The following is a 22,951-nucleotide window of genomic DNA, read 5'->3' as shown; positions in this document are numbered from 1 at the left end:
CAGAAAACATAAGGTTTATTTTCCTCAAAGGTATCCCTATTGGGATATATTACATGAGGGGGGGGGGGGGGGGGGGAATAGATACAACATTCAGTGCACAATCTTAAAATGTTAACAGCAAAACAAAAAAAAAATCATTGATCACACTTTACAAATGAGAATTGCAAGTGTCGCGAAATTTATTTAATTAGTTTCATGGACGATGTAAGCGGGTAAAGAATTTAAATCGGCGATAGGAAGTAAAAGGAGGGAATATTGAAATTCGTTAGTTCTGGAGAAGAGAGGCTGAATTTTAGTGGATGATCGCGGCGCTTTGAAATGTAAGATGGATCTTGGACATAGAGGCTACAAAATTCCGAGGATGAGTAGTAGGTGCCATGAAGGAAGGCAAGACGGGCTAGTTTAGTTGTAACGGCTAGAGGTTTCAACTCCAGGTCGGTTTTGATAATATTGAAACTGGAGGTTCGTGAAGAGTCATGCATGATGTAGCGTGATGCCTTGTTTCGAACAGATTCGAGCTAGTTAAGAAGGTATGCTTGATGAGGCCACCAGATGATATTGGCGTATTCGAGTTTGGATCGCACAAATGCTTTGTAGGCGGTTAGTTCTGATATGAGCGGAAAAGGTTGCGTTTGATCTATCAGAGTGATTTACATGCGCTTAACACGGCGTTATTGATATGATCGTTTCAGGTGATGTTCTCTAAAAAAACTACTCCTAAGCACTTGTATGTTCGAACTTTTTCTGTCTTCGTGTTTAATGAACTAATTCCTTTGCGTGGAAGAAGGCTGACTGGCAAATGTTATAAATCTTGTTTTGATAGTGTTCAATCTCAGTTGCTATGTGCTGCACCAAAGTGAAATCATGTCGAGGTCTTGCTGTATCAGTGCTTGATCATCCGGGTTAGTGATGCGCCGGTGGATTACACAGTCATCTGCAAAAAGTCTTATGAAGGATGTTAAGCTAACACGAAGGTCGTTTATGTAAATGAGAGATAAAAGCGGACCCAATACGCTGTCCTGAGGGGCACCGGACTTCACTGATAATTTTGAAGACTTACTCTCTCCGACAAATGTAGCCTGTTTACGATTTTCAAGAAAAGTGGAAATATATTGTATGATAACAAGACGAATCTTAAGTTGAGACAGCTTGTACAACAAGCATTGGTGAGGTACGGAGTCAAAAGCTTTGGCAAAATCAATAAATATGGCATCAATAGGTCTGGAAGAGTGAATGTTTTCGTGCAAATTAGTAACCAATTCAAAAAGTTGCGTTTCACACGAAAAACCTTTCTGAATCTTGTTGGTTAGTAGAAATTAGGTCATGGTCAAATAAGTAGCTAATGACATGAGAATATATGACATGCGCCATAATATTGCATGGGACACTTGTTAATGAAATTGGTCTATGATTAGAGACATATTTTTATCACCAGATTTAAAAATTGGTAGCACTTTTCCAAATCTCCTTTCCGCTGGAAGCGACATCAGCTCTACAGATTTCTTGAAGATGAGATATAGTAGATGGCAAGATATCGTTCGTGTTACCTTCAAAAGTTTGGGAGATATATCGTATTCGCCAGGTGCAGAGCTTGGGGAGATTCGATCAATAATTGCCAAAATGCCTCCTTGTGTAAAGCTGACAGGTTCACATGATATGGCTGGGGATACACACATTGAATCACATGGCAAAGGAAACTGTTCCTCAGTGAAAACAGGTACAAATTGCTCATTAAAAGCGGTTGCTGAATCATGGTTGGAGAGCTCCTGTCCCTGCTCAAAATAAATCTTAAGCGAGGTTCGCTCCTGGTTAGGGCCGATGGTCTTCCAAAATTTTTTGGGGTTTGTTTTTACTATATTTAATACGTATTTTAAAATATTTATTTTTTGCCGTTGTAATTTCATATTTGTACTCTTAGTAGCACTCACTATATTTTGATCAGTCTATAGCTAGATTACTTAACTTTGCTTTAGAAAACAGACGTTTTTTTTATTAGATAGCCTTTTTAACCAACTAGTAAACCATGGTTGTTCAGCATTCGTTTGTAGCACAATTTACGGAACGAAGGTCGACTTTAGTCTCTTCAACTCTATTTTCAACGTATTCCAGTTTGCCTCAAGTGATCTCTTTTAAACATTTCCTAATACTTGGACGCAAAACTTTGAAAAGAGGCAACAAGAGCTCGCTTGTCGACCTTCGAACAGTTATATATAATTTTTGGTGCCGTAGCTTTAAACTCAATTGGGAGTGTCATTTCAACAAAAAACGTTATAGTCACTAATTTTGCCGAGAACATCAACTGACCTAATATTGTGAGGAGACGACGTAAACACAAGTTCTAGTATAGCATTACTCCTTGTAAACTCAGTAACGATTTGATTAAGGTTAAAATGCTTGCTATATCCAAAATATTAGAGGCTTCTACTGGGTTTGAACATGCATTTTAAATACGCCCTCTTTTCCAGTTAACACCAGGGTAGTTGAAGTCCCTTCGTAACATAATACAACAATCCGGGTAGGGACATTTAAATGGAAGATGGGGCACTTCTGCACTTGAAAAAAAACAACAATTGGATTGCGTTCATCTGGCCTTTAGAATACTAGGTATCACAATTATGTTTCAATGCGACGCGTCGGAGATCCGTAAGATCAATTTAAAAAAAGGCGGAAGCCCCGCCTCCCAAAAGATCCGCCGATCACGTCACGTACAGCGACTTTCGCATTTTCACGCGTTTAGCAGCACTTGCCAGCAAATGATTCGAGTATTCGGGTTCACGAGGTAAAAATACAGTAGAATTCACTTCTAACTAATTTTCTTTTCAAGAAGCTCCGTAGCTTCCCTTTAATAGATTCGGTGCATTCAAACAATTTCTCTGAGAAACCCCTATCTCTTCCAGGTGGGCGATAACAGGCACAAAGAATATGACATGAGCAAGCAAATTCTAGTCGAACCCACAGCACTTCTTGACTGCTATCAACGGGAATGAGGGATGCGTTAATGGATTTGCTAACTGCACTAAGGACTCTTCTCTCCCCCCCCCCCCCCGTGGCAGCGAAAGATCTTTCCGAAATAGATTGAATGACTTATTCAGTAGAAGCTCTACATTTTCAACTTCAGGTGTTAACCACGTTTCAGTTCATAATACTATCTTAGCATCGGTATCGTCGATGACCCATGCAAGATCGTCTTGTTTAGAAAAGGCTACGGAAGTTAGCGAGAATGAGTGAGACGTCAGCTTTTTTTTTTGGCTGCGTGTTACCTATTGCACAGTCATATTGTTGTTCTGAAGTTGCCTTAGCAACATCACCTCGTCACTCTGGGGACAATAGCAGAATTTTTTGCCTTCTGCGTAGAGCTTATCGTACAGAAGATTAACTTTAATGTTTCTTTCTTTGAATTGTTCACTAAATTGCCATAGTTTGCTACGATGTAGACGGGTCCGTGAAGTGAAATCTTCCGAAATGGAAACTCCTAGAGAGAGAACGTTTCTTAGTCTGTGAGCGTTAGGAAGAGCATCCTGTCTACTTTGATAGTCGAGGAAGCGCAAAACGATGGGGCGTTTTGCGCCGTCACGTTTGCCACCCACGCGGTGCGCACGCTCAATCGCACCGGCTTCGAAGCCCCAGGTGTGTCTTCACAAGCTCTTTTAAATGACAGATGACTGTTCCCATGTTTTAGTCTGCTTTTTTAAATGTCCCGGAAAATCAGATTGTTCCTTCCCATTCTATTGTTTTGGTCATCAATTCCGGATTTGAGTGAATCAAATTTCGCTTGCGTGCAACCAAGATCAACCTTTAATTCGCTAATACTTGCCTCAACAACGGTAAGTCCTTCGTTAACCTCACTTATTTTCTGAATTTGTTTTCCTATAGAACATGCCCCTTTTGTTTAACTTCACCCATTTCTGAACAGATAGAATGCAGCCTTTCCTGGGTTTCCTTTTGGTTCTCTTCATTTGTTGCCGCGAGGCTTTGAAACACCACTTCTAATTTTTCAATTCCTGTTAGTGGCCCAGAATTCAGTTCTACAACTCCTGATAGGGCTAGCGATCCCTCCTAAAAGAACAGACATCGTAAGGTAGGGAAAGCAGGCTGTTGAGCACAGCAGCGAATACACTGCGGAAACCACAAAAACAGGTTAGTACCGATCGCTTTAGTCGGCGGAAATAACTCGGCTGATAATAAGTTTAAACGTAAAAAACAAAGTCTGCGCTTTAACACTGAGCAGGCTGAAATTCCATGCTTAATACCACAGCGCGGACTGTTTTGTAGGTTTAAACATATCAGCTACTCCTCCGCCATGTTCCCCTTGTCGCCAAGTGCATAGCGCGTCTCACAAGTGCATAGCGTCAAAGTAGACGCTCCCGAGATCTCAAAGTTAATCAGCGAAAGGAAAAAGCAACTTGGAAAATCTTCTAACATCACATCAATCTATTTGCCTGCAGAATAACAAATTTAGGAACAGGACCGGATGAAAAAAGTTGTGGCCGGTAATGAACATTTTACCCGCAATCCCTTCCCTTCACTCTGACCTTTGTGCAATAAAGATGTTTTCAACAACAGAGGTGATGAACACGGACTCCACTTTCCTTGTCATAAACCCGTTTTACACACACAAAAAAAAAATGTTTATTGCGTTAACTGGAGAAGGGGGAGCATCCATGGGAGTGCAGCTTTTCAAAAGCCGCAAGTAAATTGGCTGACATTTCACACCTGCAGTTGTTTTCGCTCCAGTGACGTAGAGAGCTTTCCAGTTCACTGCGTCTGTATTTCATTGTTACAGCATTCTGCAGCCCTAGTTGGCGAGTTTGGAAGGAGGTACGAGGCAGCGCAAACTGAGGAACTCCACGTACGAGGGGTAAGTACAGTCATCAACAAAACGAAATGGACCATCAGAGCGCATGGCCTCGTCTACCTGCAGTGCCCTCTGCCAGGAGAAGCCGTGCCATTTGGAGTCGCGAGTCGCACATGCGCAAAGCTGACCCAAGCGTTCAGTTACTCTTTTTGCTCTGTAGACAACCCCTGATTAACGCTGATCAACGCTTAACATAACATTTCAATATGACCGTGTACTCTTTTTTTTAGTTTGCAGTAGCGTGCGCAGATTTATCTTTTTCCAAAGCGGAATCGGTGGCCCGAGGGGACTAGCGCACGCCACCTCGTAGCATGTGCATGCTGTGTGCGCCCCCTGAACTTTTTTTTCGATCTGGTTGAACATCGTACCGGCGTGCGGTCATGTATCGCTACTGCGTGGTGCACATTAAACCCCAGGCTAGCGGTTGTATACTGCACTCGCTAAATTGCTCATCTACAGTTGAGGCAACTGACGCCCATTGGGAGTGACTAACATCCGGCTGTAAAAATATACGCATACGATAAATATTTCTTCGTCCAAATGGTAAAGGAGATGAGGAAAAAGTGGCCCCTGCTCGCAAGTGAGCTGGCGGTGTATGCTATATAAATGCCAAGTGTCATGGTACCTGTTGCTTTTTCATATATATATATATATATATATATATATATATATATATATATATACAGAGAGAGAGAGAGAGAGGGAGAGAGGTATGGTGTGTGTGTGTGTGCGTGTGCGCGCGCGCGTGTGTGTGTGTGTGTGTGTGTGTGTGTGTGTGTGTGTGTGTGTGTGTGTGTGTGTGTGTGTGTGTGTGTGTGTGTATAAAGCGTAAGCTTCCGGAACACCACTGTTTAGATACATTTCGTTCCAATGTGAACCCTTGGCAAAAAACAAAAAAAGTGGGCAAGGAACCCCTTTCACAAAAATATGTAGGGACGTACGTCATATGTGTTACTTTTGCCGTCTTATTACCCCTTTGTAGATCTTATGAATTCCTGTAGATAGTTTTAGACCATTTATGTACCGCTGGTTTGCCTTGGAACGTCCACAAAAACCGTCAACGCCATAGGGATCTCCTGGTGAGTCTATGGACATCCTATTGCCTCTCTATGGTGTGAGCTATATATTGGTACATTAATAAAGTGATGACGGGTAGACATTTTCTTTAGGTGTAGGGAAGTGTCCGACTTAAAGAGTAGTTAATTAAGCGCCGGGGATCAATATGTTACATTGATGTTCGGAGGCCTGTCCAACCTCAGGGCATAATCATTGTGCAGATGGAAGTGTTCTATAACTACCGGAACAATTCCTTTACTTTCTTATTGGGAAGTAGGTGTATGTGGGTCTCTGCGCCCCCGTAGATATTCGCAGCTTTCACGACCCATAAGTTGCGCACTGGTGCTTGTCGAAATGGCAATCATCTGGATGATCGTCGTAGACCCAGCCGGACAACAGATAGAACAGCGGTACGAGGCTGGGTCTGCGACGTATAAATAATTCTAGTTTTGCTATATACGAGCAGTATCAGAGCCTTAAATTATTTTTTTCACGTCAGGAAGGTGTAGGCAAGCCCTTTAAACGCGATTCTCACAACGCGGTTACACCACCGCTGAAAGTTGTGAATACCCACTGCAGACTGAGTGGCTTCTCTATGGACCCCGTAGGGACTCCGGTATGGCTTCTCTGCAGACCCCCTAAGGACCCTCTGTAGACCTTTTATGGCTTCCCTGCGGACCCCGTACGTACTCTCTATAGACCTCCTATGGCTTCTTTGGAGACCCCAAATGACCTTAACTCTTACAAAATAACTAAAATGACACAGGCGTGATGTTTGCATAAAATTAGCTTACAGGGTTTTGCGGCACAAGTATTATTGTTTTTATACAGTCATGTCTCACAGGTGACTTCAGGTTGCGCGTCCCGACCTGGGTGCGTCCTAACTTCGGTGGCAAGTCACGTCGCGTCCGCCTGGGAGACGGCGGTTGGCATCCCTGCAATCCCTTCTACCGTATATGTTTCGGCGCCAAAATGGCCGATTAAAACCCAAGCAGAACAGTCACACGCTACTCCCAAATCAATACACGCGGTCGTGCAGTTCTCCGCGTGGCCGCTGCGGGAGAAAAGGCGGCGTTGCGATCGCAATTGGTTCGGTTTTCGAGTATGGGTCGGTGCCGCTTTTTCAGAGCAAGCACTTTGAGAGTTTCCCAACTGACTTGTTCTAGTAACGTTGGTCGGTGCGGACCCCGTAGCATGCCCCCCCCCCGCAGACTGAGTGACTTATCCTGTAGACCTTGTATGGCTTTCTTGCAGACCCCATAAGGATCCTTGAAGACCCTGTATGGCTTCCCTGTGGACCCCGTAAAGACTTCATGTAGACCTCGTATCAGTTCTCTGCAGGCACCCAACCCCAAAAAGATCCCGTGTAGACACTCTATAGAGTCCGTATGGACTCTATAGAGTGTGTAGCTATGGAGAGGGTATAGGATGACCTTACATCGTCAATGGGATAGGACGCCAATAGAACGTCCGTTGGCCAATATTCTGTAGGGTAGCCATAGGACGACTTCACGAAGGCCACAGCAGTCGTGGTCTATCTTACGTTCTGCCAATGGACGCTGGTCTATACAACGTCCCAAGAGTGTCCATACATATTTTTGTAAGGGCCGGAGTCAATCATTGGCCTGCGCTGCGCTTGACCTTGGCGCCGGCCAATCACGGCGGTGGAATCCCTCTCCGACTTTTTTTGCCAAGTGTATGGATTAGACCCCCAGTTGAATCAATGTGGGCATACGGGCGTACGAAATTCAAAATAAGTTTGCCACAATAAAATATTCAGCGTATTCTTCTTTTTTTTATTTTTTTGCCCCTAGAGAGCGCAACGAGTGCAGTAACTGAAGTCGGTGGAGGGAGCTGGATGTATAAAATCGCCTAAAAACAGAAATCCGTTCTTGACATTTGCCAAGAGCGTCCTGAAGATTGATGACATTTCTGCGCCCTGTGGGGTAAATTAGATGCACACGTAATTTCATTCTAGCCACAGCCAGCAAAAAAATCGCATACCGTGGCCAATGATGTTAACGATGTCGCTTCATGCTTTGTTCTACAGAATTTCTATCGGATTAAACCGCAACCGGATTGGCTCGGGAACGATCATTAGTGAGTTTTAGAGAATAGTTTTTTCTCATCCGATACGATACGATGGGTCCTCCGGAACGAACTTCGCATATGCTACGGCAGAAGAGTCGCCTATGCGAACATCACGCAAAACGAGCCACGAGCAGCTCTTGGCTGCTGTCTCAGTAAAACAACCTCGTTGTGAGACAGACATCAACGGTATTGAGAGCAGCTCAGCTCTTCCATGATGATCGTTGTACGCATCGTCAACCATGTTGATCAAAGTCAGAAAGAAGCCCACGCCCACGACTCTCACGTTACCATGCTTGTTGGGACGTCGTGGCAAAGACCGGCCGCTCATACTTGCAAAATGTGGCGTGCAGTAGCGTTTTCAAGCTTATAATTGATTTAGGAAATATTGAGGCACCTTTTAATGAAGTAAATATCAGCTATTATTATATTTGAGCCCACTCTACGTGACCACCGCAAAAGCTTTGTAGCTTCCGGATTTCATGGGCTGTCCTTCTAAAGTGGTCGTGGTTTTCATTTAGAAGCATAAAGGTCGGTGCAAGCCGCGAAATGACATCGCTTGCCTTGATCTACAAACCGTGTTTTGGGAAAAAGTTCTCTCCGAAATCGCGCTGAGAGTGCTCTTTTAGTCTCCCGCCTAGGCTCCCACATGTGAGGAGACGGATGAAAAGACTCGAACAAAAATGAAAGTAAAAATGTAGCGAGCATAAAAATATTCCGCGTCATATACTTATCGTAGAGTTCAAGCACACCTGTATTTTTCGTTATCGTTGTTGCAAGTGCTTTAACAAACGTTCGCGGGGGCGTAACGTACGACATGGACGCAGCTCACACATATGGGAACTGTGCTTATGTGCGCATGAGGACAGGTCTGCAAGGATGCCATTTAGGACGGGCACGAATGTTGTATAATTTTCTAGGTAGTGGTGTGTTTCATACTGGCTTAAAAGTGGCTTCGAAACAGAGTGGAGTACATTGTGTTAAGCTCTCTCGTTAATGACGGTAAAATAAGTTTTTCTCTAGAAAAAAAAAAAAAGAAACACTTCGCGCTTTAAAGGGATGCTAAACCGAAATCTGGATTCCCCAAAACAGGCTCCAAAAGCGTGCGACGGGATGCTACAAATACCAAAACATTACTCATACAGCGATATTTCAAACGGATGACCGTATTTTTCAAAAAAAAAAAAAAGAGGCGCATTTGGCAGGAATGCTCACGTCATGTTTCTCCGAGAAGGAGAGGGAACGGCCTCGCGTCTTCTCCGCCTCGAGGCCTTGAGGGAGCGAAGCGAAGAGAGGAGGAAACTAGGTATCTTGACGGTCACGCGCTTCGTCGGCCTGGTTCAATCTCCACTTCGTTTTCCAAAAATACGGCCATTCATTAGAGATATCGCCTTACTAGTATTGTTGTAGCGATTGCAGCATATCTCCTAGCATAGTTTTTTTTTTAAATCCAAATTTTGTTTCACCATCCCTTTAAATAGCGCTGTTTTATTTTTTATATCTTTTGTACCCATTAAATTTATATAACTTTAGCAGATCAGAAATGGCCATACTGGTGCTGATTGTGCTTCTCGAGAGTAAAACTATAAAGAGAGCTCTTGTAAATTCACTGCACCGTGCAGTAATGAACCTCGTTATATTATTTACCAAGTTTTATTCTTTGAAAATAATGTGCATTAATATGTCCTTTTTAGGCCGTTAGAAAAAAAAAACGCCCAAAAATGGCCGATAGGATTTTGAACGGAGTGATAAAAACAACTCTCGCGGACTTCGACGTTGGAGACAGCTATGCTTCCCAACTTATAGAAGACCGCTTGAAGAAATTATCGTCCAAGGTAATTATTGTGAGTATGGTTATATTTATATTCACTGCGGTGTAAATAAAAAGCGCATAATATTGCGGATAAGAGGATCGAATATCCTGCGCTGTTATGGTGATGGAAGGCTATTGAATTCAATCTGGTTTTTATTACGTTTTTGATTATTGTGAGGGGAGTGGATTTTAAAGACGAACCGTTTCGAACTTCTGACTACGTGACTTTAATTGAAACACAAGCCTGTTTTACCAGTACCTCATGCCGCGCGGGTCTAGGCGCCTAAGTCCTCTTTCATTAATGTGTTACTCAAATCTCGGTGACATTTAGCAGCATTAATTGAGTGGCACAAATAAAGCAATCTAAAGTAGCCGGATAGCTTATAAAAATGAAAAAAAAGTAAAAAAAAAAGAACAAACTTAGGAGACCTAGAAAAATAAAAATCATTGATTACTATACGGGACCACTGAGAGCAAATAAAGATCATTGTTTAGCTCATTACAAAATACACACACGCACCGGCCAGCGCTCAGTTTATTCACAAATGTAGAGGAAGCGTAGCTCGGCCACTCTGAAACTATGAGCACGTTTAGTGGGTTTTAATCAGCGGCATGATTCGTAGTTGCTCTGGACATCTGGGCCTGCGTCGATTCCTGATATCCAAAATATTTCACGAGCACATTTCCTTAAATAAGTGGCAATCGCTCCCCTGGAAATCGAGCGATTTAGCTTAATAAATACTGATATAAAAGTTCAAAGTTACCAAGAGAAACAATGGTTACTTTATGCCACCATATTCTTGTAGCACTCAGTTTGCTGATTTTCTGTTGTAAAAGTATTCCACAAATGGGAGCCAGCACAATTTAATGAAAGAAGGTTTGCTTCAGCACCAAGAAAGCGGCCAAAAGCCCTTTATTTTTCGAAAGAGTTTACCTTCTTTTCCTTGTAGGTTGACACCGATCAATGCTTGACCGCCCATCAGCTGTTGGAAAAGATACGCAAATACGCTGTAGGTTACCAAGAACACGGTGTAAAACCGGGGTCCAGGGTGTGTGCGTTTATTGGCAACGCAGTTGAAACAGTAGCGGCAGCCTTTGGGGTTGTATTCGCGGGCGGTACGCTTGTTATGGCAAAGACGACCTACGTTTCAAGTGAGTGTTCGCAAAGCCTTCATTTGATTTGAACATTATAATTATAGAATTTTCAATAAAATAAAAAAACGTATTATGATGTGATGTTCTCCTAGGGGAACTGGTGCACACAATCGAAGACAGCCAGTGCACTTTTTTACTAACTGACCAAGAAAACGCATCAAATGCTGCCAAGGTGGTAATGCCATCAACCATTAAGGTGAGAGATTATTATCTATTTATCGAATTGTGCGTTGGTAACGCTATGAATAATTTCATTGCGCTTGCATTAGTGTTCTGTTACATGCGCTTACCTCTGACTGTTTTGGACTAACCAAAGTTCGCAACGCCGCCACGGGATGGTGACTGCATGCCGCATTAGCTGCTGAAACTGGTAAGGAAATACTTTCTGCAACCGCCGACAGATGGCCAAAGGGGTGTGGATGCCCTGAAGCCCCTCTGTTCTGGGAAAAGTAGCACCATTCTTTGAACAAGCCGCCGCGCACACTATTACCAGTCGTCACGTGACATGCTGCTTTCGGTTTTGGACTTCCGATCGCCATAACTTTCCCGAACTGTTGCTACGCCGCAGCGAACGGGCGGCCGCGCCTCTAGATTCGGCCTTTCAGTGTTCTCTCTGGACCGAAAAATACACCTCGGAAGACGATCTTGCTTTACCAGTTCGGTCGAAAAGATTTCAAACCGGCGGGAGTCGCAGAGTAATGCGATGTACGTGCTCTGTATAAAGTTAACCAAAATGCAAAAAAACAGCGACAGGCGTTTAGATCGAGTTATGCACTCCATTTCACCGTAAGCGCTAGGGATGTAATAGCGATCACAAGACTGCCGATTTGGCATGCACGGACGCCCGTGCCCTTGAAGAAGCGTCGTTCAGAACGGCCTGCTCATGCTCGTGCACACTAGGAGCATCTACGTCGCTCCCACTTACGGGTGCGTGCGGGGGTGCGAAATACGCTCGCTCGTCAAGTGTGGCGTACGTGCGCGCGTACCATCCTCTGTTTCGGACCAAGTTGGTAAGCTTGCAAAGCTCTCGCGGCTGCGGACGCAAGCATGTTGATATATCTATACTCAAATCCAACATAAATGCGAATGAAGCCAGCGCCACAAGCATGAGCATGCTTCTTCTCCACTTATTAAAAATAAGTAGTGAATCATCTGAAATCGTGGAAAAGATAATTGAAATTGAGCAGTTTGATAAGATGAATAAAAAGGATTTGCGGTTCCTGTGAAGCCGAAGGGGCGGTCAGGTACCCACGAGACACTGACCGTTGATGTAACTCGGTAGGGACGATTGGGACGATTACCCAAAGCACTTTTGGGATCCACGGTTGGACGAACAGATTGAAAGCGGCTTCAGGGCGTTCGGATGTGAATGCGGGCTGCAAATGAGCTCAGTGCCACACTTATATGAGAAGAAAAGCTCGAGGTAAACCTGTATAAGCACTTCCTATGACTTGTTAAAGGCCGACCTACAACACCATTTTCCGAGAGATTTCCTCCTTGCCACCCAGAAAGGAGGAAATCCCTTCTCCTTTCCACAGAGTAGCTTCAGGACCCACGCTTTTCAGAGGAGGAAGAAAAAGGAGTGCGAGAGGGGAGGGACCGAAGGTCGTTGGGGAGCGCTTTCCTACCCTGCGGAAAATGGTTTCGTAAGTCGGCCTTTAACAGAGGTTGGCATTTTAGGTCGCCATCACTCACCCTCACCCTCACAGCAGCATTCACCTAAGCCCTTCACTCACCCTCACCCTCACAGCCACACTCACCTTCAGACCCTCACTCACTTTCATGCTCACAGTATCACCAACACCTCCCAGATGAGAAGGCCGTAGCGCTCCGAGTGGTTACGTCACAATGTCGGAGAAGGAAGTCCATGGCGCAACTACGTGAGAAACTTTCTGGCATCGTCTTAAAAAAAATAAAAAAAACGTTGTTTGTCGAGTGGTGTTTGTGAGCGTTGTCCGACAGGTGGTGGTGTTTGTGAGCGTTGTCCGACAGGACATAATGTCTTATGAGGGGGAGGAGAGAGAGGTGGTTCCAGCAAAATAGAAGTTTTCGGGGGGGGGGGGGGGGGGGGGGGGGCATGGGCCCCCTTTTTTTGGCTACGGGCCTACGGTGTTACATATAACCGCCCCGCGAAATTCCAATGCATTTCTTTGATAATTAGTTCAACGGCAGCAGTAATTTCGGCCAATCTTTCGGACCATCCTATTCCCTAGAGTTAACTATTAAATGTAAAATGTTTCTTCCGTCGCACAAAAAAACAAAAAAAAAACAAAAAAAGATCACTTTTGCCGCTGCAGTGCTTCCACCAGGTAAATAAAATGTTTTTTTTTTTACTTGACAGTGCTGGCCAGGTTATTATTGCTAATGTATGCAATTTCTTAGGATAGATGGATACACTTTGCAAACTTTGTTCCAGCTAGAGGACCTACCAAGGAGTAAACTGCAACTGCTGTACGGGACACACACTCCCTAAATTGAAGCATGCGAGCAGCCTCTTCTGCCTCCTTGCAACGTCATCACAACCGAATGGTGTCAACTCACAAATTGCGCTTTGTCCCAAAGCCGAGCGTCCTTCGAAAAATCAAATGGACACGAAGCTCTTCTGCTCACGACGCAGAGCTCGTGACCCTTTCTCTGCGCATGACTTAATTATTGTGATAACGTACAAATTCTAGTGCCCGGACTTTGATAATTCTAGGTGTTTTTTATTTGACACGCATCCGGCTACAGTCATAAAATAATTAAAAAAAAATCTTTAGTACGCATCTTAAATTTTGTTTTCGTTTACTTAAAAAAAACTTTTTAAACCATTTTAATTATCCCAAGTGCGAAATGGCATCGCTATTTGGAGTGCTTTACATCTATCTCTATTGCAATCGTCCAAATGCATCTATAACTTTGTTACACCGTGCAATAAACACAACGACTAATAGATAACGTTTTTTCTTTGATTCGCAGGCAGTGTTCTGCGTGGGAAACGCGCCCGGGTTCATCAGTGTTCTCCAGTTTCAAGAACTTTCAGATGCCTCATTCACGCCCCACGTACCTACTGACAACGAAGAAGAGGTTGTGGCAATCCTGTATACGTCAGGATCAATGGGTCTTCCGAAGGGCGTGGAAATATCGCACAAGGGGTACTGTTCAGCATTTCACACGTGGAGGTATGAGCGCTGATCACAGTGTTGAAAGCTAACGAGTTTTTAGAAGACACAAAGTATATTATGTCATACCGACCGCCTTATTGTTTGTTTCACTATATATGCACGGAAGCATATATAGTTTCTCAGGTATAGTAAGAAAGACGCACGAGTATATAATATGTTTTTACTCAGAAAACCACTAAAAAGAAAAACACGTTTCTTTTTAATAGTCCGGGAGAAACGCGCGAGCCAAGAAATACAATTTACGCGAAAAATACAAAATTTTTTGCATCAATATTGACGGCGCGTGACGCGATTTATTCGACAGTCACCTCTATTCCACTTGTTTTCTCTCTTGGCATTTCGGGTGCGTGGAGGAGAGGTGGAGCGGATTCGCCTTCACGACCGAAATGGTCATTCTGGAATGACCCGTGACGTCATGGGCTTTGCGCGCAGAATCTCAAATAAATCTATGGCCGTCAATATTGCTCTAAAATATTTTTTTTTCGCGTGAAATTTAGTTTTTGACACGAGTCTCCCAACTAAGCTGCTAAAATCGTTTTTTCTTTTCTTTTCTCGGGTGTTTTAAAGCAGCCTTAAGTTAAAAATATCTCTCGTGGCCTGATCGAGCACTAACATTTTTTATTTACACCCGTAGTGGTATTTTGAAACAAATCAACTGCCTGATATAAAAAAATTAATTACAGCAAGTAAATTTCACCTCGCTTAAAACATTTCATAACGGTGTGAAGCCGTGGGGGAAGCTGATCATTACGTATTATCTTACGAAATCAATCATATTGCGCAGAAGCACTCAAGTCTTTCTAAGCAGATCACATCTAAAAACCAAAGCAGGTAAAACAAGCATGGGTGCGTAGTTTTATATGTTGTTTGTTTGTTTGTTTGTTTACTTGAGTTTTGCACGTTTTGTGAGCATATTTATTCTAAAAAAAAGTTTGTATTGAAAAGAGGGTGAAGAACACAACGGGGAATCGGTGCGCACGACCATACAGCGAGGTTCCACGTACTGGCCCTTCGTGCGTAATTTGTTTGTGTGCTTTATGATATTGTTTTTTCCTGTTCTGTCTTGTCCTCTCTGCTTCCGACCGGATTACTATATACTACGTTATACAAATATATTCCTTTATATAACGATATTACTTTACATTAACAATATTACCATCTACAAAGAGTTTAAAAATGAGTTCTGGGTGGCAGAGAAACTTTTCCTTGAGATGTTAGGCGGCTGCATTTATCATTCTTGAGTTTATATGCACCGGTATTTCTGGATTTCAGGTCTGCTGGAACTTGCACTGAAGAGGATGTCTTCCTTTGCTGGAATCCTTTTACTCACGCTGGGGGTTTTGCGATCGCCATGTTTTGCATGTTTTCAGGAGCAAAAATAGTCATAACTGATCCTTTGACGCCGTACAAAGGTTTTCTGGAGGCTCTCAAGTCCCATGAGGTGAGAAATTTTGAGTTAAGTAAGAATAAAGGTAATTTTTAAGAACAAATTATCTGTGTCAAGGTACATAAATGTATCATAAAGGAGCAGACCGTGACTCAATTTTATGGTATATTTTAAAGGAAAACTACTTTTCTATAAAACAAATGTTGAATTTTTATTTTTGCCTCAACACACTGAGCGATGTGACGCTGTTAATTTTCTTTTTACGGCAGTAAATTCTGGAAAACTGGCCGTAAGGGCAGTATCATCCGTGTTTTCCCATTTTTGTTACAAAAAATCGGGTAAGGGTTGTCTTGCTTTTGACAATGAATGGTTGTTAAAATATGGGAACGCATTCATAAAAAGTATTTATTATACAACCAATCTCCAGGTCCACGTAATCTGTATGATTTACTTATTCACTATTTACTTTCAGACAGCATTACACTGTATGAACCGTATGAAACGAATCTAAAACAAAAACACTTAGAAAACACTATAAAAATTTACTATAGATACGAGAGCTTAACTGCGGACACCAGCTTGACAAAGTAGAATGCTTGCAAGCGCCGCTCCAAGAACGAACACGATTATCAAAATTACTGACCTTGGTAATGATGTAGTAAAACAAAAACACGACATTCAGTGAGAGAAGCACGAAAGGAATGTATAAAGATGCCCAAAAACCACAAATAATATAATAAAAATGTGATGGCAGTCAATGGAAATATTATGTCATTATCAAAAAGATATTCCGCAGCAAGATTAGTGTAGCGTGAGCTACACTGGCCGAGGTTGAGCAGTTTAGCGTGGCTCCCAATGAGCCGTGCTGCGCAGGCGCGATCAGCAGTGAACTCACACGGCGCACAGCTGGCGCGCCTAAGCCGCCACCGCCGCACGCTCCGCCGCCGCCACGCGCGCCTCGAACGGTCTGCGCATTCCAGAGTTACTTCATAGCCGCGGCAGACGCACGGGCGCCGCCGCGTGCCCAGCTGTGCGCCTCCGTTGCGCAGTAGCCAAGTCTGACGCTGCACCGGAGGCGCTTGATGGCGCCTCTCATTTTCTGCGCATAAGCTCACGCTACGTATATCCTAGAATAGCCGAGTTAAGCCAATGCAGTTTTTTTTAGAGCGCAGCTCTTAGGGGCCCGTTTCCGGCTTGAGCGGCGTCGGAGTCGCCGTCGCCGTCGGCGTAACCAAGGTCATCTCACGGTCACGGGACCCCTAAGGTCACCCCAACGTCACGTGACCTCTCCAGATCACGTGACCCCCAAGGTCACGTGACCCCTCCTAAGGTCAACTCAAGGTCACGTGACCCCCAAGGTGACCCCCAAGGTGACCCCCAAGGTGACCCCCACGTGACCCCCTAAAGGTCACGTGACCCCGAGGTCACCCAAGGTCACGGGACCCCGTCACGTGACCCCTCCCAAGGTCACCTCAAGGTCACGTGACCCCCCGAGGTCACGTGACCCCTCCTAAGGTCACCCCAAGGTCACGTGACCCCGAGGTCACGTGACCCCTCCCAAGGTCACCTCAAGGTCACGTGGCCCCCGAGGTGACCTCCACGGTACCCCCAAGGCCACCCCAGGTCACGTGACCCCCCGAGGTCACGTGACCCCTCCCAAGGTCACGTGACCCCTCCCAAGGTCACGTGACCCCTCCCAAGGTCACGTGACCCCTCCCAAGGTCACGTGACCCCCAAGGTCACGTGATTCCTAGATCACGCATCCCCGAGGTCGCGTGACCCCCCTCCCCGAAGTCACGTGACTCCCCCTTCCCGAGGTCACGTGACCCCCCGGAGCATATTAAGAATGAGGGAAGGAAAAGGAGGAGGAGGAGGAGGGGTCTACCCTCCCCTCAGTACCCTTCCCTCCTCCTCCTCAAGAGCTGCGCTCCAATTCGGCGTTACAGGGAATTGTAAACGGCTTTCACTTTTTTTAATTTTAAGAACTACCTTCCATGCAGTGAAGAACAGTGACCGCCTAACATTCAAATTGTTTTCCGCAGTTTGTTCAGGATGTTTGTGCCATTCTAAGCGTCCGTTGAATTGTTTAATACGGCGCTGCGTTAGCATGTCCAGTTGAGCTGAGACCTGACTTGTATTAGTTTAAACAGCTTAAGCGAAAACAACGTACGGCACCCTTTTAAATTAGTTCACTACGGCATTTTTTTAGAAATACCCGCAGCCTATACCACTAAGTCTGCTTTGATATGATCGACGATGATGATATTGTCGACCTAAATTTAATACTGGTCACGCTCAAGCTTTCATTTACTGAGCATTGTTAAAAACACACAAAAAAAAACTAAGAACGCCGTATATGTTCTGTCAATACCGAACCCACCCTCAAGTTTGAAAACATTGGTATGCTCACCAAACTCGCGAAATACCCAGTTTAATGCGAATACAATTCTTGTCCACAACTATTTCCTGTACTGAAGTGTTAGCGTATGCTACTCAATAAACTTACCAGAAGTGTTCCCCGAAAAAAAAAAGTGCGTGATACCAATATTCACTTTTGTAAATCTAAAAACGGCAGTATTTTTTTCTTCTTTAACAGAAGCTTGAATGGCTTAACGTAATTTTTCTCCCCTCTCCCTCTTATGTTCTTTTTATTTCGTCGTAATTCCTTTATGTTTAGGATCAATGTGAATATTAATAATGTTAGTAATCATACAAATTGTGTATTTCTACGCGATTTTTTTTTACTTTAGCGAAAATAATCCTCCACGCTCGCACCGATATTAATATGGTGATCTAAATTTAAAAAAAAGTATTACTAAACAAATTAAAACAATTTTTTTTCCATTTATAATTTGTGGATTGTTTTCAAATTCCCATGGATACTTATCTTGTATTTATAGCAATGAAGGTTCAAGCAAGAAACATTTATATCACTATTTTTTACAAGCACATCTAGGTACAAAATAACCATTTTCTAGAAGATATGGTTTTAATAGCATAAATCTTATTTATTATAATGAATCTATTTCAGATGATGCTAATTAAATTGACCTAAATTTTAAACAAAATCATGCTTTTTAGTTTTGCTCGTGTGTTTGCGTCTACTACAATGCAAAAAAAGAAGTACTAACTCTTTTTTTCTTATTAGCTTATTAGAGCGTTTGTACACCCTAGTCTTGGAAAGAAAACGTTAACATGGACAAAAAGAAACTGATTAAAGGAGCTGTGCAATTTCAGGGCTTTGCTTAAATAATTGTGGAAGTTAATTCCTGACACTTCTGAAGTGAACTACAGAAAACAGATTTTGCCTGGATACCCTAGTGTTTATATAAAAAAAAAATAAAAAAGATCCAGGTATTTTCCCTTTTTGCACCTTTCAACTCGTACATCGTCTTCCCGGTCACGTCCGCATGACGTCGATGGGCTACGCTCGGGGTTCCGGTAAAATTCTCTCTCTAGAGCCATCAGTGAGCAGCGAGAACTCATCCGCTCGCGACCGAGTGACCACGTGCTGGCGGGCGCAGCGCGAACAATATGGTGAAAAGAGGAAAGTCTCATCCGGGTCCGGCCATCACCGTTCGGCTCTGTCCCCCTCCCCCTCCGGCTTCTGGCGGCTGTTCGCGGTAGCAAATATTTGAGATGGAGCTGACGGTTTTGCTGACCTAAGATATATGGCGCCACTAAAACTCCGTATAATAAAAGTTTTGTCGATGATACCAGGGTTCTGACGCGTTTATATTTCTGTCGGAACGACAAATTTATAGAAAAGTTACCTTCTATCGAGCTGGTATTCGCACAACTTGCTATCTTTCTACAAGACCCCTATTGACGTCATGCCGCGTGTTTCTCAAGGCCGCCGCTCGCGGCTGCAGGTCGGGGAATGTTATAATTCTTGCCTAGCGGTTACGCGGCGGTATCGCAGCATTTCGATGAAAGGAGGTGTGTTTTTGTCATTTGTGACAAGGTGAACCATTTCGAAGCAGAAGATGCTAATTCTTTTAGCGTTAAAATTGTTGTACAGCTCCTTTAAACAATCCGACTGGTATGCATTAGGTGGCTGGATTTGTTTGTCCGGGTTACCGTCTGTTGAACAGCAATCCTTCCTTACACCCAGAAAAAAAGAAAAACCGCGAGAAGTAGCAACTTCTGACTTTCATTTCCTTTAGTCGTAAGTTACAGCACTTCAAAGGGAGAGCCCATTTCTAGGGTTGAGACTTGCTTGCCTCAAATCTATTGGGACCAATCACATTGGCCTAAAGGCACTGTGGAAAACTAATTTAATGGTTACTTCAATTGTTTGTGCTCCGAATTTCGATATATAAGTAATCTTTGTTCATCCAACTTACAATCCATAAAAAATACTCTAATCGACGTGTTAAACCACTGCTGATTAACGTCGCGCTATTTAAGTTCAGAATTACTGAGATAAAAATATTGACTGCCAGGACTTCTGGAAAACACAGTCATGTTTTCGGAATCGGAAAGTTGTATTCATTGTACACGCAGTATCTAAGAGGCAGTTTAAATATGACGTTAATTTTTTTTTTTTTTTATCTCGCAGGTGTCTTTTTTTGTTGGAGTTGCGGGCCATATGCAGTATATTGTCACTGAAGTCAGAAAAAACAACGATAGTGTGCCTCGAGTAAAAAAAATCATAATAGGTGGTTCAGTGTTCCCGATTTCACTTGTACGGGATATATGTGAAATCTTCGACGTCGAATCACTTCTTAATGGCTACGGTATGACTGAAACGTTTGGCTTAGTGTGCACCTCACCTGTCGGAAAAATTACCTTCGACAACAGCGGAGTTCCTCTTGCCGGTGTTAAAATCAAGGTATGCCTGAAACTTATCGGATGGTACAAGTTTTCTTTTTGTTAGATTTAAAATGTGCCATAACAGTGCAGTTTTCCGTTTATCATTTACTTACAAAGATCGGAAAGCTAATGATTTACAAGCAGCAACAAAATATTTGATGGATAGGAGGTGCGATAAAATTTCCGATACAAATTTTGTAGCTTTAAAAAAAAAGTGATGCGCGCGCTGCGCTCAAAGGCAGGGATCTTTTTCGTCTCATTGTGCCAAAGCGTACAATGAGACACATTGTGCCCTTTGGCAAAATATGTCTTAAATCAAGAGCGAGACCGAAAGCAGAGATCAATTGGCACATTATGCAAATTGATCTTTGCTCTGGCTCTGGTTTGTAGTTTATAGTGATATCGCCATTGCGCCAGTGCACGTGGTCGCAAGAACTCGAATAGCGGAACTCCAAACGATCGCATTTCGACGCCCTCAGCATAAGACACAAAGGTCCCTGCCTTTGAAGGATGCGCGCGCGTCATCTTGGTGCCATCTTTTTTTACGCTACGAAATCAGTGTCGTAACTCGTTGATCACACCTCAGATATGATTACTAAGAGCTATAGAAATCCACAATCAAACTTCAAGTTCTCATGAGCTTATACACGTGATAATCAGAGAATACTGCGTCGCAATGTGTTTAGAAGCTTAGAGACGTGCGATGTAACATTGTAACATCGGTAGGCCCGATGCCTCGTGATCACACCTTGGCAAACCTCACTCATGAGGGCCCTCACTCACCATCACTCACCCTCATCTTCACAGGTGAGGTGAGGGTGAGTGAGTTTCTGAACCAGGAAAATTCATGAGTGTGAGGATGAGTGAGGGCCGTGAGGGCGGTGAGGGTCGTGAGGGCGGTGAGGGCTATGAGGGCCGTGAGGGCCGTGAGGGCGGTGAGGGCCATGAGTGCGTGAGGGGCGTGAGGGCCGCAAGGGCGGTGAGGGGCGTGAGGGCGGTGAGTGGCGTGAGGGCGGTGAGTGGCGTGAGGGCGGTGAGTGGCGTGAGGGCTACGAGTACTTGAGGGCCGTGAGGGCGGTGAGGGCGGTGAGGGCCGTGAGGGCGGTGAGGGCCGTGAGGGCGGTGAGGGCCGTGAGGGCGGTGAGGGCCGTGAGGGCTGTGAGTGCGTGAGGCCCCCTTCAGATCGAGCATCTTTCTCAGCAATTTTGATGTTAATGGCGGGTTGTTCTCTAGCTTTCCCTTGATCGACACGAATTACTGAGATCGCGTCTGGCGCGAAATAAGCAAGCAACTCGGAGCAATTCGAATACGTTTGAAGCGGCTGCATCCAATCAGGGATGCAAAATTTTCACGTGATACCTCGTGCCGGTGATGATGACACCGAAAGACTTGGTTCTGGTTTGAAATCGATCATTTTTGGGAAATAAACTGTTTCAGAAAGGTGCATTAGTATTCTTAACGAGGTTTAAATGCATAAAAACACGTTTATAACGCGTAATTGTGTCTAAATAGTGCAAGAAAATAAAATTTTATGATGACGATGTCTAATTGCAGCAATTGTTTGCTGCGTGTGATCGCGGGCGGCCCGTGGTGCTGGTGTTGCGACGTAAAGTTTCTGGGCGAAATCGCCCCATCTGAAGCTGGCCTGAGTGGCGTGAGGGCCATGAGTGCGTGAGGGGCGTGAGGGCCGCAAGGGCGGTGAGTAGCGTGAGGGCCGTGAGGGCGGTGAGGGCCGTGGGGGCGGTGAGGGCGGTGAGTGGCGTGAGGGCTATGAGTGCGTGAGGGCCGTGAGGGCCGTGAGGGCGGTGAGGGCCGTGAGGGCGGTGAGTGGCGTGAGGGCGGTGAGTGGCGTGAGGGCGGTGAGGGCCGTGAGGGCGGTGAGGGCCGTGAGGGCGGTGAGGGCCGTGAGGGCGGTGAGGGCCGTGAGGGAGTGAGTGGAGTGAGGGCGGTGAGTGGCGTGAGGGCCATGAGTGAGTGAGGGGCGTGAGGGCCGTGAGGGCGGTGTGGGGCCTGAGGGCCGTGAGGGCGGTGAGTGCGTGAGGGCCGTGAGGTTCAGTGACGGTGAGTGAAGGGCTGAAGGTGAGTGTGACTGTGAGGGTGAGTGAGGGGTTGAAGGTGAGTGTGACTGTGAGGGTGAGGGTGAGTGGGGGGCTGAAGGTGAGTGTAGCTGTGAGGGTGAGGGTGAGTGAGGGCCTTAGGTCAGTGTGGCTCTGAGGGTGAGGGTGAGTGAGGGCGACCTAAAATGCCGACCTCTGCTCGTAATACGCCTCGCAATGGGTACTTGTATGTACAAAAAAAATGATGCTAAAAACTCTTTGAAGGTACTTTGCTTCACATTTATTTTAGAACACGATTACTTAAAAAAAAACATTTAGTGAGCAGTAAACGACTAAACTCCACAGTAAACTTTAAGAAAAGAAAGAGATGGTCTTAATGGTAGAATCGAAGAATTCAAATTTGTCATGGCATCACGTGAACATGATTATCACTAAGGGGTGTGTAGAGGGTCGTTCACGCATTAGCGCTGTAGAGTGATCCAGTGTGTCCTGGTCGCTTGTAACCGCCTACGACGAGAGATCACATAGAGTTTCCGACTGCTCGACCGGGGGTCACGTGGT

At 44.5% G+C, this 22,951-nt stretch overlaps 1 protein-coding gene across 1 annotated transcript in view; it reads left to right on the top strand.

Annotated features, from left to right (window-relative positions):
* The first annotated feature begins 9,720 nt into the window (after positions 1-9,720).
* Positions 9,721-22,951, top strand: part of LOC115328102 (4-coumarate--CoA ligase 1-like) — a 28,333-nt gene continuing 15,102 nt past the window's right edge. Inside the window, exons 1-6 of the mRNA XM_040213891.1 lie at positions 9,721-9,843; positions 10,763-10,964; positions 11,060-11,163; positions 13,926-14,128; positions 15,404-15,572; positions 20,080-20,352. Of these exons, the coding sequence (XP_040069825.1) occupies positions 9,721-9,843; positions 10,763-10,964; positions 11,060-11,163; positions 13,926-14,128; positions 15,404-15,572; positions 20,080-20,352 (1,074 nt within the window). The remainder of the gene's footprint in view (positions 9,844-10,762; positions 10,965-11,059; positions 11,164-13,925; positions 14,129-15,403; positions 15,573-20,079; positions 20,353-22,951) is intronic.

Source organism: Ixodes scapularis, unplaced genomic scaffold, assembly GCF_016920785.2.
Source record: "Ixodes scapularis isolate PalLabHiFi unplaced genomic scaffold, ASM1692078v2 PGA_scaffold5__190_contigs__length_132052651, whole genome shotgun sequence".
In the NCBI taxonomy this organism is placed as follows: Eukaryota; Metazoa; Arthropoda; class Arachnida; order Ixodida; family Ixodidae; genus Ixodes; species Ixodes scapularis.
Note: the sequence above shows the minus strand (reverse complement) of the source record. Positions and strands in the feature narration are given on the sequence as shown.